Genomic DNA, 17153 nt, shown 5'->3' with positions numbered 1-17153 from the left:
GATAGTATTCTCAGGACTAATAAGCATATTTTAAGTATTTCTGTTCAGGTAAGTCTGGTGTAGCAAGAAATTTGCTGATAATTGTTATAAATGTGCTTTGTGTATTATATTTCCTCTCATGTATGACTTTAATATTTTCAGTTGTTCTTGTCATCAAGAGCTCGAGGGTACAGCTATGTCTGCCAGACTGTGGATTACTCAGATAATGTTTATGAAGTTAGGGTGAGTATTTCTTTTTTGTACTTGTATATGAATGTGTGTAATATAAAGCACCTTTACACATGGTGGTTTAAGCCTTTTCTGCAAACAGTGTTTCCACAGCTGCTGTCAGCCATGACTGCATCCTGTTACATCCTCACAGGCCACTTCAGGTTTGACTGCATCGTACGTAGCAGGTTTAATCAAAGTGCATCAGCAGATTTGTGCTAACTTCCATCTATCTGACTGCTACAAGTAAGGGAAGGCTTGAAGACACCATCCTTGGCTTCATCCACAGTTGTGCAGTCCAGGGTAAACCTTGTGTACACACTTTGGTTCCTAGATTTGCTGAAGTTTGGGATACCAGGGTAACCACAGGAAAGGTGGTGTGTTCTTGCTAGATCAAAGCAAGTGAGGTCTGTCATCTTATCTGGTGGTTCCACTTCACCCACACTGGTGAGGCAACTCTTTGTCTCTTTTACCCATGTTTGGCTTTATGAGGTCTTGCTGGCCTTTGGCAAAGGTATTATCAGTACAATTCATTGTATAATCTTAGATTTCAAATATCTGAGTTTTGGAAAACACCCAAATTAAAAGCCAAGTGCAGATCCTTGTTCATTTTTGTAATGCTGTTGATTAGCTCATATATACTAAACCTTATCTTCCACAGCAGAGCTGACACTTGAGAATCTCTCAGCTGTAGTTGCAAGTTTCATGTACAGATTAGGACATGTTCCTGAAAATGCTGTGAAAATATGCATTATATTTATAGTAGTTTGAAAAATGTTTATCTGTGAGGTGGCTGTTCATGGATAGTGTTAGTCAAAAGCTTGTGCATGTGGCAGGGGTGGAAGTGAGAATGAAAGGTTTGAGTCTTACACCTTATTTATAATATCTGATATTGCAGAGCAGCTCTGTGTGTGGATTTTTATTTGCCTTATTGTAGCTGCCAATCTTTCACCTTTCCCAATACAGTGCTCCCACTATGTCAGCCACTGGAATGATTCTGTTAAAAATTTTGTTGAAAAACAAACTCTAGCAAAGTATAGCAGGTGCTGGACAGGTTTTGGGTTTTTAATAAATAAGCAAAATAGAATGCCCCTGTACTTAGCTGAATGACATTGAGAACTGGTGTGGTATGTATTGAAAGAATTTTTATATTACATATGTATTTGTACATATGTATTTGTACATATGAATTTTTATATCAGTACATATGTACTATATACAAGCAGTACTCTCTTTCATAGCCTCACTGTCAGGTGCACTTGTTTGTGGGAGGCAGTGGAGGAGTCAGACCTGCTCAAAAGAATTATCATCCATTTTGTTTCTTATCATGAGCATGACATTATTATACAATGAAAAAAAAGCAAAATGACCTGAATAATGTATTTGTACTATATAATTTGTCCAGAAAGGAAGGCTTGCTCTAGCAATATATACTCTTTTGACTTCCTGACTTTTTATTCTTTTTTTTAATTTTTCAAAATTATTTCCCATATTTGTGGGTTTGCATAAAACTTATCGCTGAAGTTTAAAGTTGTAGCATGTTCAGTTTGCAGCTGAGGGAGTTGAGGAAGGAAAGAAAATGGAGTCCTCTCAAGTTGCTGCAGCAACTCTATAGTATGCTATCAGTCAAGATTCTTATCTTGATCATTTCCTGGTAGTTCTTTTGAATGAATTCTCAGTTTAGGTAAATAAGTTGCAAGTAGAATATTACACTTTCCACAAGTGTGCCTTGTCTAACTGAGGATTCTGGGATACAGTTCTGTCCTGCTTTACAGTGTATCATGCTCTGGATTTAGAAGGTATGCTGATTTTTAATACTGTCAGACCAAAAGAAAAAAGAAAAAAAAAAAACACCCAAAGCCCCCCCAAAAATAATAATAATAATAATAATAAAAAAAAAAAACCAAACAAACAAAAAACAAACAAAAAAACCCAAAAAAACCAATCCAAACCACTTCCATATTTCTTTCACCATCATTTTTCATTATATAAACCTGCAAAGCAATTTTAAAACGTTTTTGCAGTTTTGAGTATAGAACTGATTGCATTTTAGTACATCTCTCACACCCTAGATACTAAATGTCTAGCATTTGTTGGCACCAGGTTTGCTCTGCAGAGAAATGCTGCACTGCAAGAGTAGAATCAATTACAAATGCAATGACCATATTTGCAAGGGGATGAGTAAATAAATCCTGTGTTGCTCAGATAAAGAGGACTGGGACTAACTCACATGGAAGCAGCACTGAGCCCAGAAGGCATTATGGAACATGCACTGAAAAGCAGAGCTTCACATATGACTTTATTTTGGGGCTTTGATATTTGGAACAAATATTGAGAAATGTGAAACTAATTGTATATAGCAGTCTAAATGGCAACACAGGAGCCTTGGTAGGGCCTCTATTTCTGGCTTTTTGGGAATGTGCTGCCGTGATATTGCCATCACATTGAGTGGCCACCTTGTGTAAAGCTCTTGATCAAAATAAGGGGTCAAGAAATCATCCTTTGTCCTTCAAGAGAGTACAGAGAGCTCCCAGAAAACAGTTGCCCCCACTCCCAAAAAATTTGGCTATCCTGGACACCAGAGGGTGTTTTTCTCTGCCTCTCCAACCCACATCATGTGTCAAGACAGTAAGCCAGTGATTCTAAGGGAACAGTGTGAGGGCATGTGGTGGCACTTCCCCTGTACAATTTTAGTACAATTTTTTGTACCTCCTCAGACACAGTCTCTTTGGTTTTGCCAGGTTTTAGGGGAATATTTTTCCATGTATTTGTGTGTATATTTTCTTCAACTTTATCGATCTTGTAGTTTTCATTGGTGGTTAATTGTGTAGGAAGTTTACACAAAATTTGAAGAAGCTGGTCCTCCTGCTTACTGTTTTGAACCTACGTAGACATGTTATTCTCATTTGGTCTCCCCTGGCTGTTCTACAAGAATCAATGGACAACTGAAGCAAGCAGGAATGAAAATTAAATTCCCCAGTTGCAGAAATATTTGCTGTAATAAACTCCTTTGTGAAGGACTTATCTCATGAATGTAGTAGGTAGCCACTGTGCTGACTGCTGACAGGAAGTTGAGTGGTTTTGTTATGAAAAAAATAAAATGTTCATAGTAGACAAGAAAGATAAAGGGGGAACAAACCTCTAAGAAAGTATTTAGAGGCATCTACAGATATATCTTGCAAAACCTTTTTTGGTTATAGCTTAAGAGTCAAAATAATAAGTGCAAAGGGCTGAGATGTTAAATCCATGCTTTGTAGTACTCCTTTGGGAGGTTCAGTATTTGAGGTGAACGATTTCATAACGCTGTCGAGTGTAATGTATGCCGGTGTCTGTGAGGAGTCATTTCCCCCTCTGCTTACATTTGTGTGTCCTTGTTTCCCAGGTCAAAGTCCATCTCTTTTATTAGCATTTCTGAAGAATTGGGAGTATGGAGCTGTGTGAATTAGTTCTTATTTTAAGTGTGCTGATTGAAATCATGAAGCCAAGCAGTGATTGTTTTCTGTACTGTAATTGTAATCTGCCGTGTTAGCATTTATGTCTAGAGCTTGAGTGGTTTCCTCTTATGAAAAAGATGTAATATAAACTTCAGTAAACTTGACTTCATAAGTTCTGTAAACAAAATTCTATAACTGAAAGAGGGAAAAGTGTTCACTATAAAAGCTACTTTAATTTTTCACGTTGCTGTGACCTTCCAAAAAGTACTTGTCCCTTCATACCCCTTCATAGATAAATGTCTCCAACCCAAAATGGGGAAGAGTGGAGCAGAAACAGAGTCCTGTAATAAAACAGGCCTCCAGTCAAAAACCCTGCAGCAGGCAGAGAACATGGGATTGGACCTCTTGTTGACCCCCTTAATCCTAGGCTATAATGTAATCTTTCAGTGCCATCTGGTGTTTTCAGATTAGATTGGTACATATGAAAATTACCAGAAAATATATAGTTGTGACTAGTATTGTTCATTACAATTACAGTATTGTTCCTTTTCTTTTCAACTAAATCTTTCTTGCATGCAGTGTCCAAAGGCTACAGGTTAGGTCATGATTTCTGATGCTTTGCAAAAGAAGTTTAATAGTAGCCACCTGCTCCTGACATAGCTTACATATTGGTGTATTGCTCTCCTCTATTTCTGCCCTTTTTCACTGATTTTATGCATGGCCTCAGGCAAATGACATGTGTTTCATTTTTTTCTATAAGCTAATGATGAAAACTGCTGCAGAAGTCACTGGAAGTACTGAAATAAATCATAAATAGACAAAACCTATCAGGTTTGAGAGTAAATGGTAGAAAATTTGATGATTCTAAGAGAGCAAAGAAGCTGACAGGCAAAAAAATCTACAGGAACACAAAATCAGCAGGTATAATCCTTCAAAGAATCCTGTTGTTTTTCTTAAGTAATGGGAAACATTTTGATCAAAAGTTCAGATTGTTTTTACCCATGGACTGTAATTATTTCTCTGCTAGGTGGAATTCAAAAGAAAAGCAATGAGATGTGTTATGTGACTTGTCCAAGAATGTATACTGTACTTGTGGCACTTTGGGTATAAGAATTATTTTTATATAGAATTTTTATATTTTGCTCTGTGTCACAGTAAATTGGCTATTTGTTTATTGGCTATTTGGCTTATTGTTCCCCTATTTCATTAACAAAAATGTCAATTTACTTTATAAAAGATTTTATGGCAGTTTGCTTGTAGCTGACCTACTGGTTCTCTAAAAATTACTTTGAAGGGGGGACCTCCAAAAAGCTAAATTATTGCAGTGCTGTATTGTCATTTTATGGATATACAGTACAAAGTGTTTATTCTTAACTTATGAAAAGATGCTTATCTTAATTTATTTAAGAGATGCAACTTTAGCAAAGCCCTGTAAAAGATGCTGGACTGTTATGCTAACCCATTGGGTGTGAGACAAATCTTGATGTGGGTGTTATTAAATACCTGGCTACTTGTCCCAGAAGCAGTACTGGGTATTGAGCAATACATGCGCATATATATATATATATATATATATATATATATATATATATATACATATATGTATGTATGTATGATTCTTGCAGCTTGCCTGTGTGCCTGGGAACTCCAAGATCTGTGGGAGTCACTTTTCTGTCATTAAGCCTCTCTTCAGCTTTAGATATTAATATGTCTTTGTATAAAAGTGAAAAAATCTGCCTCCTCTTCCCAAGACCTGAAGTGGGCTAAATCACATCCAGAGATTGAGAAGGATGTTCATTAATGGATACATAGACGGCTGCAGTTTGGCATCAGTAAGATGTGCAGTCCCTCTGGGCAACTGCAGAGCCTGCAATGCAGATATGCAGCACTCTTCTCCTATGCTGCATTTTTGCTTCTGCTGTTATTTCTCCTAAATTCTTCACCAGACCAGTTACGGCTATGACGAACTTAATCTGTAAAGAGATGTTGTCCTTTCCCACTGGTTTGGAGAGGTGGAAGAAAACACCATGCAGTGTTATAGCATTGCTATCTACAGCTCTTTGTGATTCCCCTTTATCTCACCTAAAAGTATGTGTGTAGTTGAGAAGGGAAGCTACTCTGTGTTAACTCCTTTTTCTCCTGTCTTCCCTGGGGACTGAGGGGGTGGTGGGGTTGTTTCACACCATGTTAAGTTAAGAAAGTCTGGTTTACCATCAGCTGAGTCCTGAAAGAGAAAGCCAACTTCTTACAAATAGGTGTGTTGTGACATTGCCTGCTCTCCTTGCTGGTGGTACCAATTCCAACTCTTTTTTTTTTTTTCCACTCTCTGTGTGAGTCACCATCTGGTCCCACCCTTGCATAACAAGCTAGATGACTTGCAGTGCCAAAACTAAACTTGTTGCTATGTTTTGGGATCTGGGAGGGAGTCCCTACCACCACCATACTCCCATATCATAGCATTAGCATATTGCTACACAGAGCTTCTGTGCTTTACTTGCTTTGACAATATCCTAATTTCAGCAGGAAGCCCTGTTTATGTTGCATCCTGGGCAAAATGCGCTGTGATGGGTGGATCAGAAAAAAAATTTGGGGTGTGTAGCACTTCCCTATTGAGTAGATGGATTATATTTGTTCAGTTTTTATGGCTCTTGTGGTCTCTTTTTTCCTACTCCCTGAATAGCAGAGAGCCACTGGGGGAATGTTGCTTTACAGAGGGAATTACTGAGCAGGCCAGAAGAAGCTGAGGGAATATTGCTATAAGGAATGTGAAATCTGTACTGCATCTAACTTTTTTGATATCTTTCCACCCATCTGCCTGTGGTACTGAAGGCTTCACCTTTGCAACTTCATTTTATCATAGTGTTTCTGCCTCGTTGTTCTGACCACATCAAAGTGCTGCCTCATTAGAAGGGGAAGCCCTGTAGGAGACTTCTTCTGCAAAGCTTAGGAGAGAATGAGGACACAAACCCCTTGTGTTTAACTGGTAAACAGTTCAGACATGGCAAAGCTTCTAACTATATCAGTTCTTTTTTACAGATGTGATTTGTGAGCAATAGGCTCTGAATAATCTTCTTCCATAATCTTCTTCCATGTCCAGAATACATGAAAGGAGTATTTTTTTGTTGTTCTTATACTGTCAAATGTTTGACTTCACCTCAACATTTAACCAGGATTTAGGGAAGGAAGAAGTATCCTGCTATCTTACAGATAGATGGTGAGAACTTTATTCCATTTGGCTTGGAATCACTAAAACTTATGTATTCTCTGTTTTTCATTGCAGATAGCTGCTGCTTTATGGTGGTATTATGTCTCTAAAGGAATTGAATATTTGGATACAGTATTCTTCATCCTGAGGAAGAAATTTAACCAAATTAGTTTCCTTCATGTCTATCACCATTTCACCATGTTCACCTTGTGGTGGATTGGTATTAAGTGGGTTGCAGGTGGACAAGGTGAGTTCCCTTCCTCTCATATGCTTTTGACTGGGCAGAAGGGAGAATTATTATTGTTTGGGAGCAATAGAAGAAAATTTTAGAGACTTGACTTTATACAAAACTGTTTATTAATGCATACAGTCTCCCTCTGTGAGAAACATGGGGGAGGAAAAGATAGCAGGGCAATAATCTAATGAATTGCAAAACTTCTTTTCTTTTCCTCATGGGCATCAATTGCAAGCCTGAAGTTCTGCCTTGGAAAGTATCTGTATCTGTGTGAAACAGAAAGATGAGTGTGTCTTGCTTAACTTTAATTTTTGCAGATACAGAGAGCTGCAAAATCCAATTGTGGGCCACATTCTGTGTGCAAATTTAATGAAGTCAATGGAGATGTTATTTTGGCATTGTGTATTAATTTGGTGTTAGCTTTTATTTTTATAAAGAGGCATGTATAAAATTCTGAAACCTTCCCTTGGAGGTGAGCCAATAAATCTGTCAATTTACGTTTAAAACCTATTCATACTGACACAAGTCTAAATTATCAGCCTTTTTTTCCCCTTTGCTTCCTTTCTAATGCCTCCATCATATAATTTTGTTATTGTTTGTTGCACTTGCCACACCCTTCATTGCCTACATTGTATTCTTATTCTTGTTGTTTGGCCTTGTCTCTCTCAAACTGAAAGCTCTGCAGAGCTGAGCTGAGAGTACAGGGAAAATGCTCTGTTTCGTTTGATGTTTGCTTTGTAGGTTTGCAACACTGAAAATATCATATAGTAAACACGAAATACCTTATTGTGAACACCAAAGCAATACTTTGGTTTTGGTGTTTTGCTTTTGGTTTTTTTGAACCACACTAATATTTAGTGCCTGAGGGGTTTATGCTCCCATTTACTATAGATATTTTGTACTGAGTGGCCACTTACTTTGCAAAGAAGAAATATTTAAATTTAGTGTCTGTGACTACCTTTTAATTTCTCTCACGTAATGTGCAGGAAGCAGGTACTTAACCAGATGTTTCATTATCTTTCTTTGCAACTGCACCTATAAAATAAGATTATTGGAGATTGTAGTTACTTGGAGTCTTGCTTAGAAATTCCCTGGGTATCTCAAAAGGCCCACTCCCTTGTTGCCTTTTTAGAATTTTCATGCTAAATGTCAGCAATTTTTAATGCAACAGTTGCAACTATTTCCAAATTTCTTTCAAGTTTTGGTGTTCTAGCACTGCCTCTTAGTTCCCCTAGAGCCTGCAAAAGGAAAAGCAGTTGCTTTTCTGCATTTGTGTAGCACCACTGCATAAATGTGGACAGATCTGTGTTCTTCTGTTTTCTAGCTGATAGCACATTGCTTACATAGACAGGTCTATTATAAACTACACCCTGTTTGAACAACTGGGTCCAGACCACACGGGCATCTGAGCTGTTTGATGTCAGCAGCTATTGTCTGTATTGCCCTAATCTTATCCATTAGAGCATTTTTGAGCCTCTCTGTCAGTGTAAGAATACCTTGACAAGATATAACCTGTTTCTGTTAAATGGCTGCTAATCTTGACAAAGCAGAGAGATCTTAATGCAAATGAAACTGTCAACATGGATCTAAGGTGGATCATTCTGGAAAGTGTTATATTATGCACTGACATATTTAAGAATGCTGGATATTTTAAAACAAATAAAGAAACTAAAGATTATTCATTTAGACAAACTCACCTGACAATGCCTTAAAATTCTTACAAACACGAGTCAAATTTTGTTTTGTACAGGCTTTTTTTTGGCCTATTTAATCAGACTTCCATGTGAGTTTCTTGATTTCTTGCTGAGAAGTGAACCTTTTGCTTTTAAACACAGTTTAATAGATTTAAGTTCAGAGCCTGGTACTTTGTACTTTATTGTCAAATAAAACTTTTAACAATCCTTTAGAAAAGCAGTTGCACTTACATTACAACTAATGTGGAATAGATGTCACTTATGTCTGTGACCTTTATAAGGTCACAGACATAAAAAGCTTTGGCATAAGTAGTTACATGGAAGATGTGACATACTACTTGCATTAACATCTGTTAGTGTCACCACATGTTGACAGCCAGGTCTGTATTATACTATTCAGTATTTTGGAGATGGAATCCTGACATGTCCTGTGCTCTGCAATTTTTACTATTAGAAGCAATGATACAAATAGTACTAGAAAAGAATCCTCTTTTTCCAAAATTACATTATGCTCTTCCTTTCTGTTCCTGGACAGCTTTTTTCGGAGCTCAAATGAATGCATTTATTCATGTCATTATGTACATGTATTATGGATTAGCAGCTTGTGGCCCTAAATTTCAGAAGTACCTGTGGTGGAAACGATATTTGACCATATTGCAATTGGTAAGTAAAATTCCTCATTTTGGGATAAAAGGCATTGCCTCTGCATGGATTTGCATTTGCGGAGGTTTGGGTCAGATGCTGCTCCTTCCAAAAGATCTTCTCTACCTGACACTCCTCAATTAGAATAGTTCCTGGAGATGGAAGCATTTATTCAACTTTGAAAAAACCCCACAGCATAGATAAGAGTTGTATGAGTTAAAGTGTAATGCTTCCTTGGTGATTGTTTCAACTGAATAACAAAAACGTGTTCAAAATATAGAGAAAATCCTGATAGCTTATTATCTTCTCATTTTCCTGTTTATGAAAACTGATGCCAGATACTACAATAAATTTGATGTTCCTGATAGCATAGATGTGCCTGCATGAATGTGACAGCCAAATACAGCTTCCCTAGCACGTCCCAATTCAGCAGTTTTCATTACTTAATCAATTGGTATAAATTGATGCACTCAGTCCTACAGAATATATCCAGATGGTTTTGATTCTACATTTTCTGTCTTTCAGGTGCAGTTCCATGTGACTATTGGCCACACAGCCTTGTCTATTTATATTGATTGTCCTTTCCCTAAATGGATGCACTGGGGTGTCATTTTCTATGCTATCACCTTCATTTTCCTGTTTGGTAACTTCTACTATCGGACATATAAGCTGCCCAAGGAACCTGTAAAGAATGGCAAAATAGCAAATGGTGCTGTTGCAAATGGAGTAAGCAAACCAGAAAATAATGCGGTGGTGGAAAATGGAAAAAAGCAGAAAAAGGGAAAAGCAAAAGGAGAGTAACTTGATCCAGGCCTTAACCATTGTTGGCAGTGAGGAACCTCCAGTTTGGTTTATAAAAGGAAGAAAAAAAACACTATCTGTACCAATTAACCTTAGGTTACTGAAGAGCTAGAACACAGATATTTTCATTATTTATGAAGATTGTTTTAAGAACAACACTAAAGTTGAATTTCTATTGTAATTATGTAATTATCATGCATATGGTCTCTGTGTAAACTTGTAGACTGCTGGTGTTGGTGAATGTAAGGAAGAATTGCAGCTGGTCCCATGTTTAGCAGTCCAAAAGTTAATACTACCATTGATACAGGCAGTTAATACTACCATTGATACAGGCACCCACATTTTTTGGGGTGGGGGTGGGAGGGAGGGGAAGGAAGTAGCATTTGAATACTTGTGCTTTCTTTCCAGAAAATTATTAAATTTCAAATTATGACGTATTATCTAATCAGAATGCGCAACTTTTCTTGTCCTCCTTGGAGAGTACCTTCAGACAAAATATGTGCTGTCAGAACAGTGTTTGACTTTTCAGACATTACTTGATTTGAGTATCTGTTACAGTTTGGTTTTTGTTTTATTATTTTTTCTTGTGTGGAAATATACCTACCTCTTCATCTGCTGAAAAGAATATTGAGCATTAAATAACTGGTTTCTGAAATATGGAGTCCTCTAATATAAATATCCGTTAAAACTAATTCAGGAGAACATGTGTTTCCCTGTGGGAGTAAAAGGGATTTTTGGCGGTATCCTTTGATCAAGTAATCATTTTAATGTAAACTGAAATTTTGGAGTGGTACTTTTAGTAGAGCAAAGTCAAGAATACATTTTAAGAATGTGTAAATATGAATGAATATATTGGTTGAAGCAAGCAAGTAAAAATAGGCTTGTTGTCCGTGACCTGCATTAAATCTATGGCGCTGACTGATATTCAAAATGGTAAGATAATGCTATGGTGGAGAGAAAACAGCATGTCATTCCATTTAGAAATCTGGTGTGCATGGGTAGTCATGCTAACTACAAGACCAACCATCACTTTATTGGGAGAGAGAATTCAGTTTAAAAGTACTGAATACAGCAAACATAAAACGTTGGAAATGTTGCTATTGCTTGATACCTGTCAAAACTCAATTTGTTAGACACTTGCAGATAAACTATTGCTGATAGACAGGCCACCATTATAACTCAAAACTGCTAAAATAAGTAGAAACTTTTAGATGGATTTTCATTTACATATTACATAAAAGACTTTTTACTATTCTTTTTGTGAAGAAAATATGGAAAAATTTATACTCCTTCTGAGTAATGTGATTACTAAGAAATACATTTTGAGCAGCTTAGCATGCAATGATTAGAAGATGGGTGGAATTAGAAACTATATCCTGAATTACTGTGGTCCTTGGCCTTTACTGCAAGAGCTTCATTGTTACTGTCCAAATATATTCCCCCCCAGCTCTGGTCAAAAACATATCCAGAGGTAGCAACAAGCATATATCTGGCAAGTGGCACCATTGGTGCAGAAAGAGTACATGGAATGGTGAGTGTGAAGTGAGTGACATGTTTAATAGATTTTTGCATCTCAATCATCCATTGACTGTTTATAATATTCAAGCAGGTCACATATTCTGTGTCTCAGGTTTGTCTTTTCTCTAAAAAAAAAATTAAACCCAGAAAACGAGTCCTAGGAAAAAGAGTTCTGGATATAGTCTGTCGTATTAAAAAGTAATTCCTAATGCTGGAGTTGGTTCAGCTGGAAGGTGGTTCATCCCTAATCACCACCACTGTGGATTTTGGGGCAGAATATAGAATTGAGAAAAACTGTCTCTGCTGAACCCCAAATGCATGTGACCATTAAGTTTATCTACTGTGTCTTCTGATTCTTCCAACCTTTGTAATGATGCTTTTTGGATTTGTATAACTGTGTATTTATGCAGTGTGGCATGGGGAAGAGGGATGGTGATCTACCCTTCCTTCCTGGACAAATGCCACTGCCCTAACCAAGTCAAAATGCAGGCTGACTCAGTAAATTTGGAATGGCTAAGGAGTAAATAACTACAAAGCAGATTTACAGCACACCTGCTACTCCAAGGTAGTGACTGGTGTGAATACAGTTACACTGCTGTAATTTCAATGTCATTTACCCCACTTTGATTAAAGGGTAGCTTCTTTCTATTTGCCATGGGGTTTGGGCAGCTAACTTCTAAATCTGTATCTTTCCTTGAATTCTCTTAAATCGGTTGTTTGCTCTGTCATTCATTCAATAAGCCAGATCAGCTAAACTGATTCTCTTAATGTGATCTAGCTCTGAAACAGCAGACCCATGAGTATTCCAGTACAGGTTCAATTGTGTCTTTGCTCCACTTTCCGAGTTAAGAATAATGTCTTGCATGATGGTAAATATTTAAATAACTGGAAGTCAAAATTTTTTTCCCCTCATCATGCATAGAAGTGGATTAAAGTTGATTGCAACTTGAACCTTGTTGACGGAACTTGAGTAGAAGCCTACTGTCAAATTCTGGAGTAATTGTTAAATTCTGAAAAAACATGAAAAAACTCATTGTAAGAATACATGTGTACAGACACATCATGTTGTCTGGCCCTGTGCATAAAACCAGTTTGAGAGATTGCCATTTCATGGGAAAGAAAAACCCTCAGTTATTAAATTACTGAAACACTGCTGTTTTGGATACATCTTTTGCAGTATGACTTCCTAGGTCTATTTATGATATACTTGATTGTTCGTGTAATTGAAGTCCCATTACAATCTTGAATATAATGGCCTTATTAAATGTGCATTTTTGTAGGCATGGTCTTGAGTGCAATATTTCTGTTTCTGACTATGCAGCCAGACTCATAGAATACAGGGCTGAACTTGTACAGCTTTTTGTTTTTCAAAATATGAGGCAATAATGCACATGTGAAATACTGAGAGATTCATTAGTCATCTTTGAGTCTAAGGAACCTTAAGAATTTGCCATGAAAGTATGTATAAATATGTGTATTTTCTATACACAGTACTGAAATTCAAACTATACAATCTTTTGCAGTACAATTATTCTTTACAGGGTTATTGGGGTTTTGTTCTTCTAAATCCTTTTAATTTATCGAAAAATTAAATTCAAACTATTTGAAACTTCTTTTTTTTTTTGCCAACAAATGGTATTTTTTTGCTAAGAGTTCTGAAGCTCTTGGACCAGAATCTCTAAATATTTGATGCCATATAAGTACTACTATTTCATTTAGCCTCATCTCTAGCAGTGACAGTTGTTGGATTATTTTAGCACTTTTTCAGTGTAAAATTAAATACAAATTATTATACATGTGTGTATATATGTGTACACATACATAGTGTATGTGTGTGTATATATGTATGAGTTCTTAGCAGATTCTTTCAATATATGTGAAGTAAATTATATTTCTTGAATGTGAAATTGGCAGGAGCTAATAGAATGATTCCTACAGCTCCAGCAGTAAAATGAAGCGGTTTTCGTTTCACAGATCAATATCAGTCTTGCAAACATAACTAGTATTTGTTAGTCATTTTAGACATAGGATGGCAGACAAGACAGAGCCATTTCTACCAGTGTAATAAATATTTTGAGGCATCAGTTGTAGATTCTGAGGGGAGGGATCTCAACTCAGGGTAGCTGGGGAATTATGCTGTATTATAGTAAGGGATCATTTTAGTATGAGTAACTTGCTCCAGGTGAGTCTTTGAAATCATTGCAATCATATTCTCTGTTTAACAGAAAACTTCTAAAATAAATCATAGAGTCATGAAACTATTTAGGTTGGAGAAGACCGTTAAGATGACTGAGTCCTACCATTAAACAAATGTTTCTCTGTAAGACCAAAAGCGTTGCCTATTTGATTACAGGACCATCAATTACTTCCAGCTCCAGATCAGGAGAAAAAGGTGAAGGTAAAATGAAAATGCTGCACATTTTTTTCAGGTTAACCTAAGGGCACATTTCTTCAGAGTAAACACTTGAACTGCATGTGCTGGGAAGGGAGGTAAGAAAGGACAAGTAGCTTTTGTGATGCAAGAGCTCAGTCCTAAAATAGCTTACAAGCACTAGCTATCTCTTAAAAACTTGAATAAAACTGTTCATGGTGCATAAAGTTAAACTTTGCATGAAGCTAGTATGGGCTGAGAGTCATTTAAAATGAGATCTATTTCAGTTGAAATTGAAGAGAATGGGGAGCTAATTAACTATCTGGATAGTGCATTTATCTTGGTTAGAAACACAGACCAGTCTAATTTGATACCTAAAGCAAGACACCCATGTGAGATCTCATTGCACTGCAGTCTGATGCGCCGGCCCCTTTGCTAATGTGAGCAGAGGGAGCTCCAAGGAAATGAGTGAGTTGGTTCCCATTTACCTCAGCAGGGTATGCTGAGCACTAAAGAGCAGAGAAAATACTTGCTTTCTGCCAATATCCCAGGAGGACTGAGGGAAATGTATGGTTCAGGGTGCTGCTTTTGCATAAGGTGTTCATGCTTTTGTAAACATTAAAAATAAACATTACTTTTTTCATGCTGTTTGAGTTTGATTTTATACATTCCCTAGTATGTTCTTCTGTGTCCCATCTTGCTTCAAGATGCCTGCTAATTTTAGTGTTGTGCAGATCATGTGATGTGGTCTGTTTTGTTGCCCAAAGTTTGAGAAAACCATTTTTGTGAAATCCTCCCATTTTAAGGTAACAGGAACTTCCTAATTTTGAATATTGTCCCCAGATAATAGCAGAGTGGCTTTGAGGTCACCCTTAGGGAATTGATTGAAAATAGGATGCCCACTTAAAACAAACAAAAAAAAATCTCCTAAGTTTCCTTATTTGGTGTTGCAAGTGTTAACTATTAGGAATACAATTAGCCATGAAGTTTAGCTTTTGCTGGACACTGTGTGGTGTTAATGAAGTCTCTCATCCCGGAGAATCTGGAGCACTTTTGGCATTAGGTGCAATTCATGGTTACATGTGCTGGGTACAGTAAGTTTCTCCATTGCCTGCCAAGTATGATCTCTGTAATCAACCTTATAACATCAAGTTCCACCCATGCTGCATTCCTAGAACCTCAGTGCACATAGCTACTCCGGATATCCAGTGTTAGAGAATCAAGTCTGCCATCATAGCGAAATACGGTGTGGTCAATTATGTCTTGCACCATTCTCAGCTATTGCTTCAACCCACTGCTTACATCCTGCCTGAAATCAGAAAATACAGCAAGTGTTCAGAGATTCATCCCTTAGATCATTAACATGTGCTGGGGTAGGCTTTCTCTGCAGGCATCTTTCTTATAACTCTATTCCCCACCAGTAATTAAAAATAACAACGTGATCAAATCAGATTCATCAGATCCTTGGATAGAACAGGCTGGATCCTCTGATGTTCCATTTTCTTTTTTGTATCACTTGCTTCTTAACATCTGGGGAATTGGGGTTTGGTGGGGGAAGGGTTTTATTACCTGTTTTCTTGCTCAGCTCAAAGCACTGGGTGAATGTGGGCTACTCTCAGACACACACATGAAGCACGAACTCAAAGGCAGCTTTGAAGGCAGTGCCTTCTATGGACTAGTGGCTTTCAGTGTCTGTGCTTAGGGACTTCTAGGTCACCTCATAAATGCAGGCACACTTTTCTGTTGACTGCCTGACATGTCAGTGACATCGCATTTGACTTAATTACAAAGATACTTATTGATGGGTAAGTTCATGTCTCTTGATCATCCAGGCCCTGACTAAGGCACACTATAAAACAGTGGTGGCAGTTCCTGCCAGAGCAGCACACAGTCAGTGCTACTTTGGGGGAAAAAGCTATTTGCATTTTGATTCAGTAGGATGGAGTGGATACAAGCTCATGTGACATCCCTGCTATCTGTCAAATCAATATCAGGTAAGTTTAGTCTGCTAAACAAAAAGAAAACTTGGATTTTTGAAATGATTGAAAGTGTTTTCTGTCCGTATCTTTAGCTAGAGTGCTATTGTTCTTGCAGTGGTATAACCTTAATTTGTTTGCCGAGGAAACCACTGTTATCCTAGTATTTTTTGGAGTGTGTTTATGAGAGAAAACTAGAAAAATACAAGAAACCACTTAGGCCAAAAGCTAGGCAACGTGAGGTAATTGCTCCTCAAGTTTTTGCAGTAGTCAAATGGCTACTCTATAACTGTTACTGCTGTGTATTCATTACAGATGCTGTAATTAATAATGGTTAAAAAGTAGTACATAAAAGTTTGCTTTGTCTTAAATGACAGTCAAGAGAGTGATTTATCTAAATACAAATGCTTGGAGTGAAAGTAATGACAAACATCATACTCCTGCATTGGCAGGACTCACTCTGTATTTTCTCACTAATAATCTTCAGAGCTTCTGAGTAGCTTCTTGCAGTAGCACAAAGCCCTCCAAAGCTGTAAATTGCTTGTAACTTGCTAAAAACCTATTTTTGCAGAGCATCACTTACTACTTCGTTTCTTTTTTGTACATGTATCTTCAGGTCAGGTGCTTGCTTACATTCCACTCTGGAATAATTTAGTATGTCATAGAAAGATCTTGTCATAGCTGCAAGTGAGTAAAATGTTTAAATAACCTTTGGGGTGTTTTACAGTCAAGGGTTTCCAATCCATGGCATCATTTGGTACACTGGCTTCACTCCAAATGCTGCTCTTGGGCACAGGGCACAGCAGTCTGGGTCTACCCAGCCTGATAGGAATTCTTCATACTGAAGAACAGATTCTCACTTGGAAATTGGTGTCTGACCTGGTTTCAACACATTTGGCAGATGGCACAGAAGTCCCTGGGCCAAGACGGAATGGGGATTTTTTGTAGTTCTACCTATTCTCAAAACATCACACTTGGCAGGGGGTGTTGGAACATTTTCTGCTGACAGCATGAGGTATGGAGTTTGAAGAAAATGTGTCCCTGGATTCAGTACTTGTAGAGAGCCTAGC

The 17153-nt window shown here is 37.5% G+C and overlaps 1 protein-coding gene across 2 annotated transcripts in view; it reads left to right on the top strand.

Annotated features, from left to right (window-relative positions):
• The window catches only part of ELOVL4 (ELOVL fatty acid elongase 4), a 38292-nt gene extending 23542 nt beyond the window's left edge, over positions 1 to 14750 (top strand). For both annotated transcript variants that reach the window (XM_063389526.1, XM_063389527.1), the window contains exons 3-6: positions 142 to 222; positions 6922 to 7093; positions 9311 to 9438; positions 9943 to 14750. In XM_063389526.1, the coding sequence (XP_063245596.1) occupies positions 142 to 222; positions 6922 to 7093; positions 9311 to 9438; positions 9943 to 10218 (657 nt within the window). In that variant the 3' untranslated portion in view covers positions 10219 to 14750. The remainder of the gene's footprint in view (positions 1 to 141; positions 223 to 6921; positions 7094 to 9310; positions 9439 to 9942) is intronic.
• The last annotated feature ends 2403 nt before the right edge of the window (positions 14751 to 17153 follow it).

The sequence above is a fragment of the Prinia subflava genome, chromosome 2 (assembly GCF_021018805.1).
Source record: "Prinia subflava isolate CZ2003 ecotype Zambia chromosome 2, Cam_Psub_1.2, whole genome shotgun sequence".
NCBI classification, from domain to species: domain Eukaryota; kingdom Metazoa; phylum Chordata; class Aves; order Passeriformes; family Cisticolidae; genus Prinia; species Prinia subflava.
Note: the sequence above shows the minus strand (reverse complement) of the source record. Positions and strands in the feature narration are given on the sequence as shown.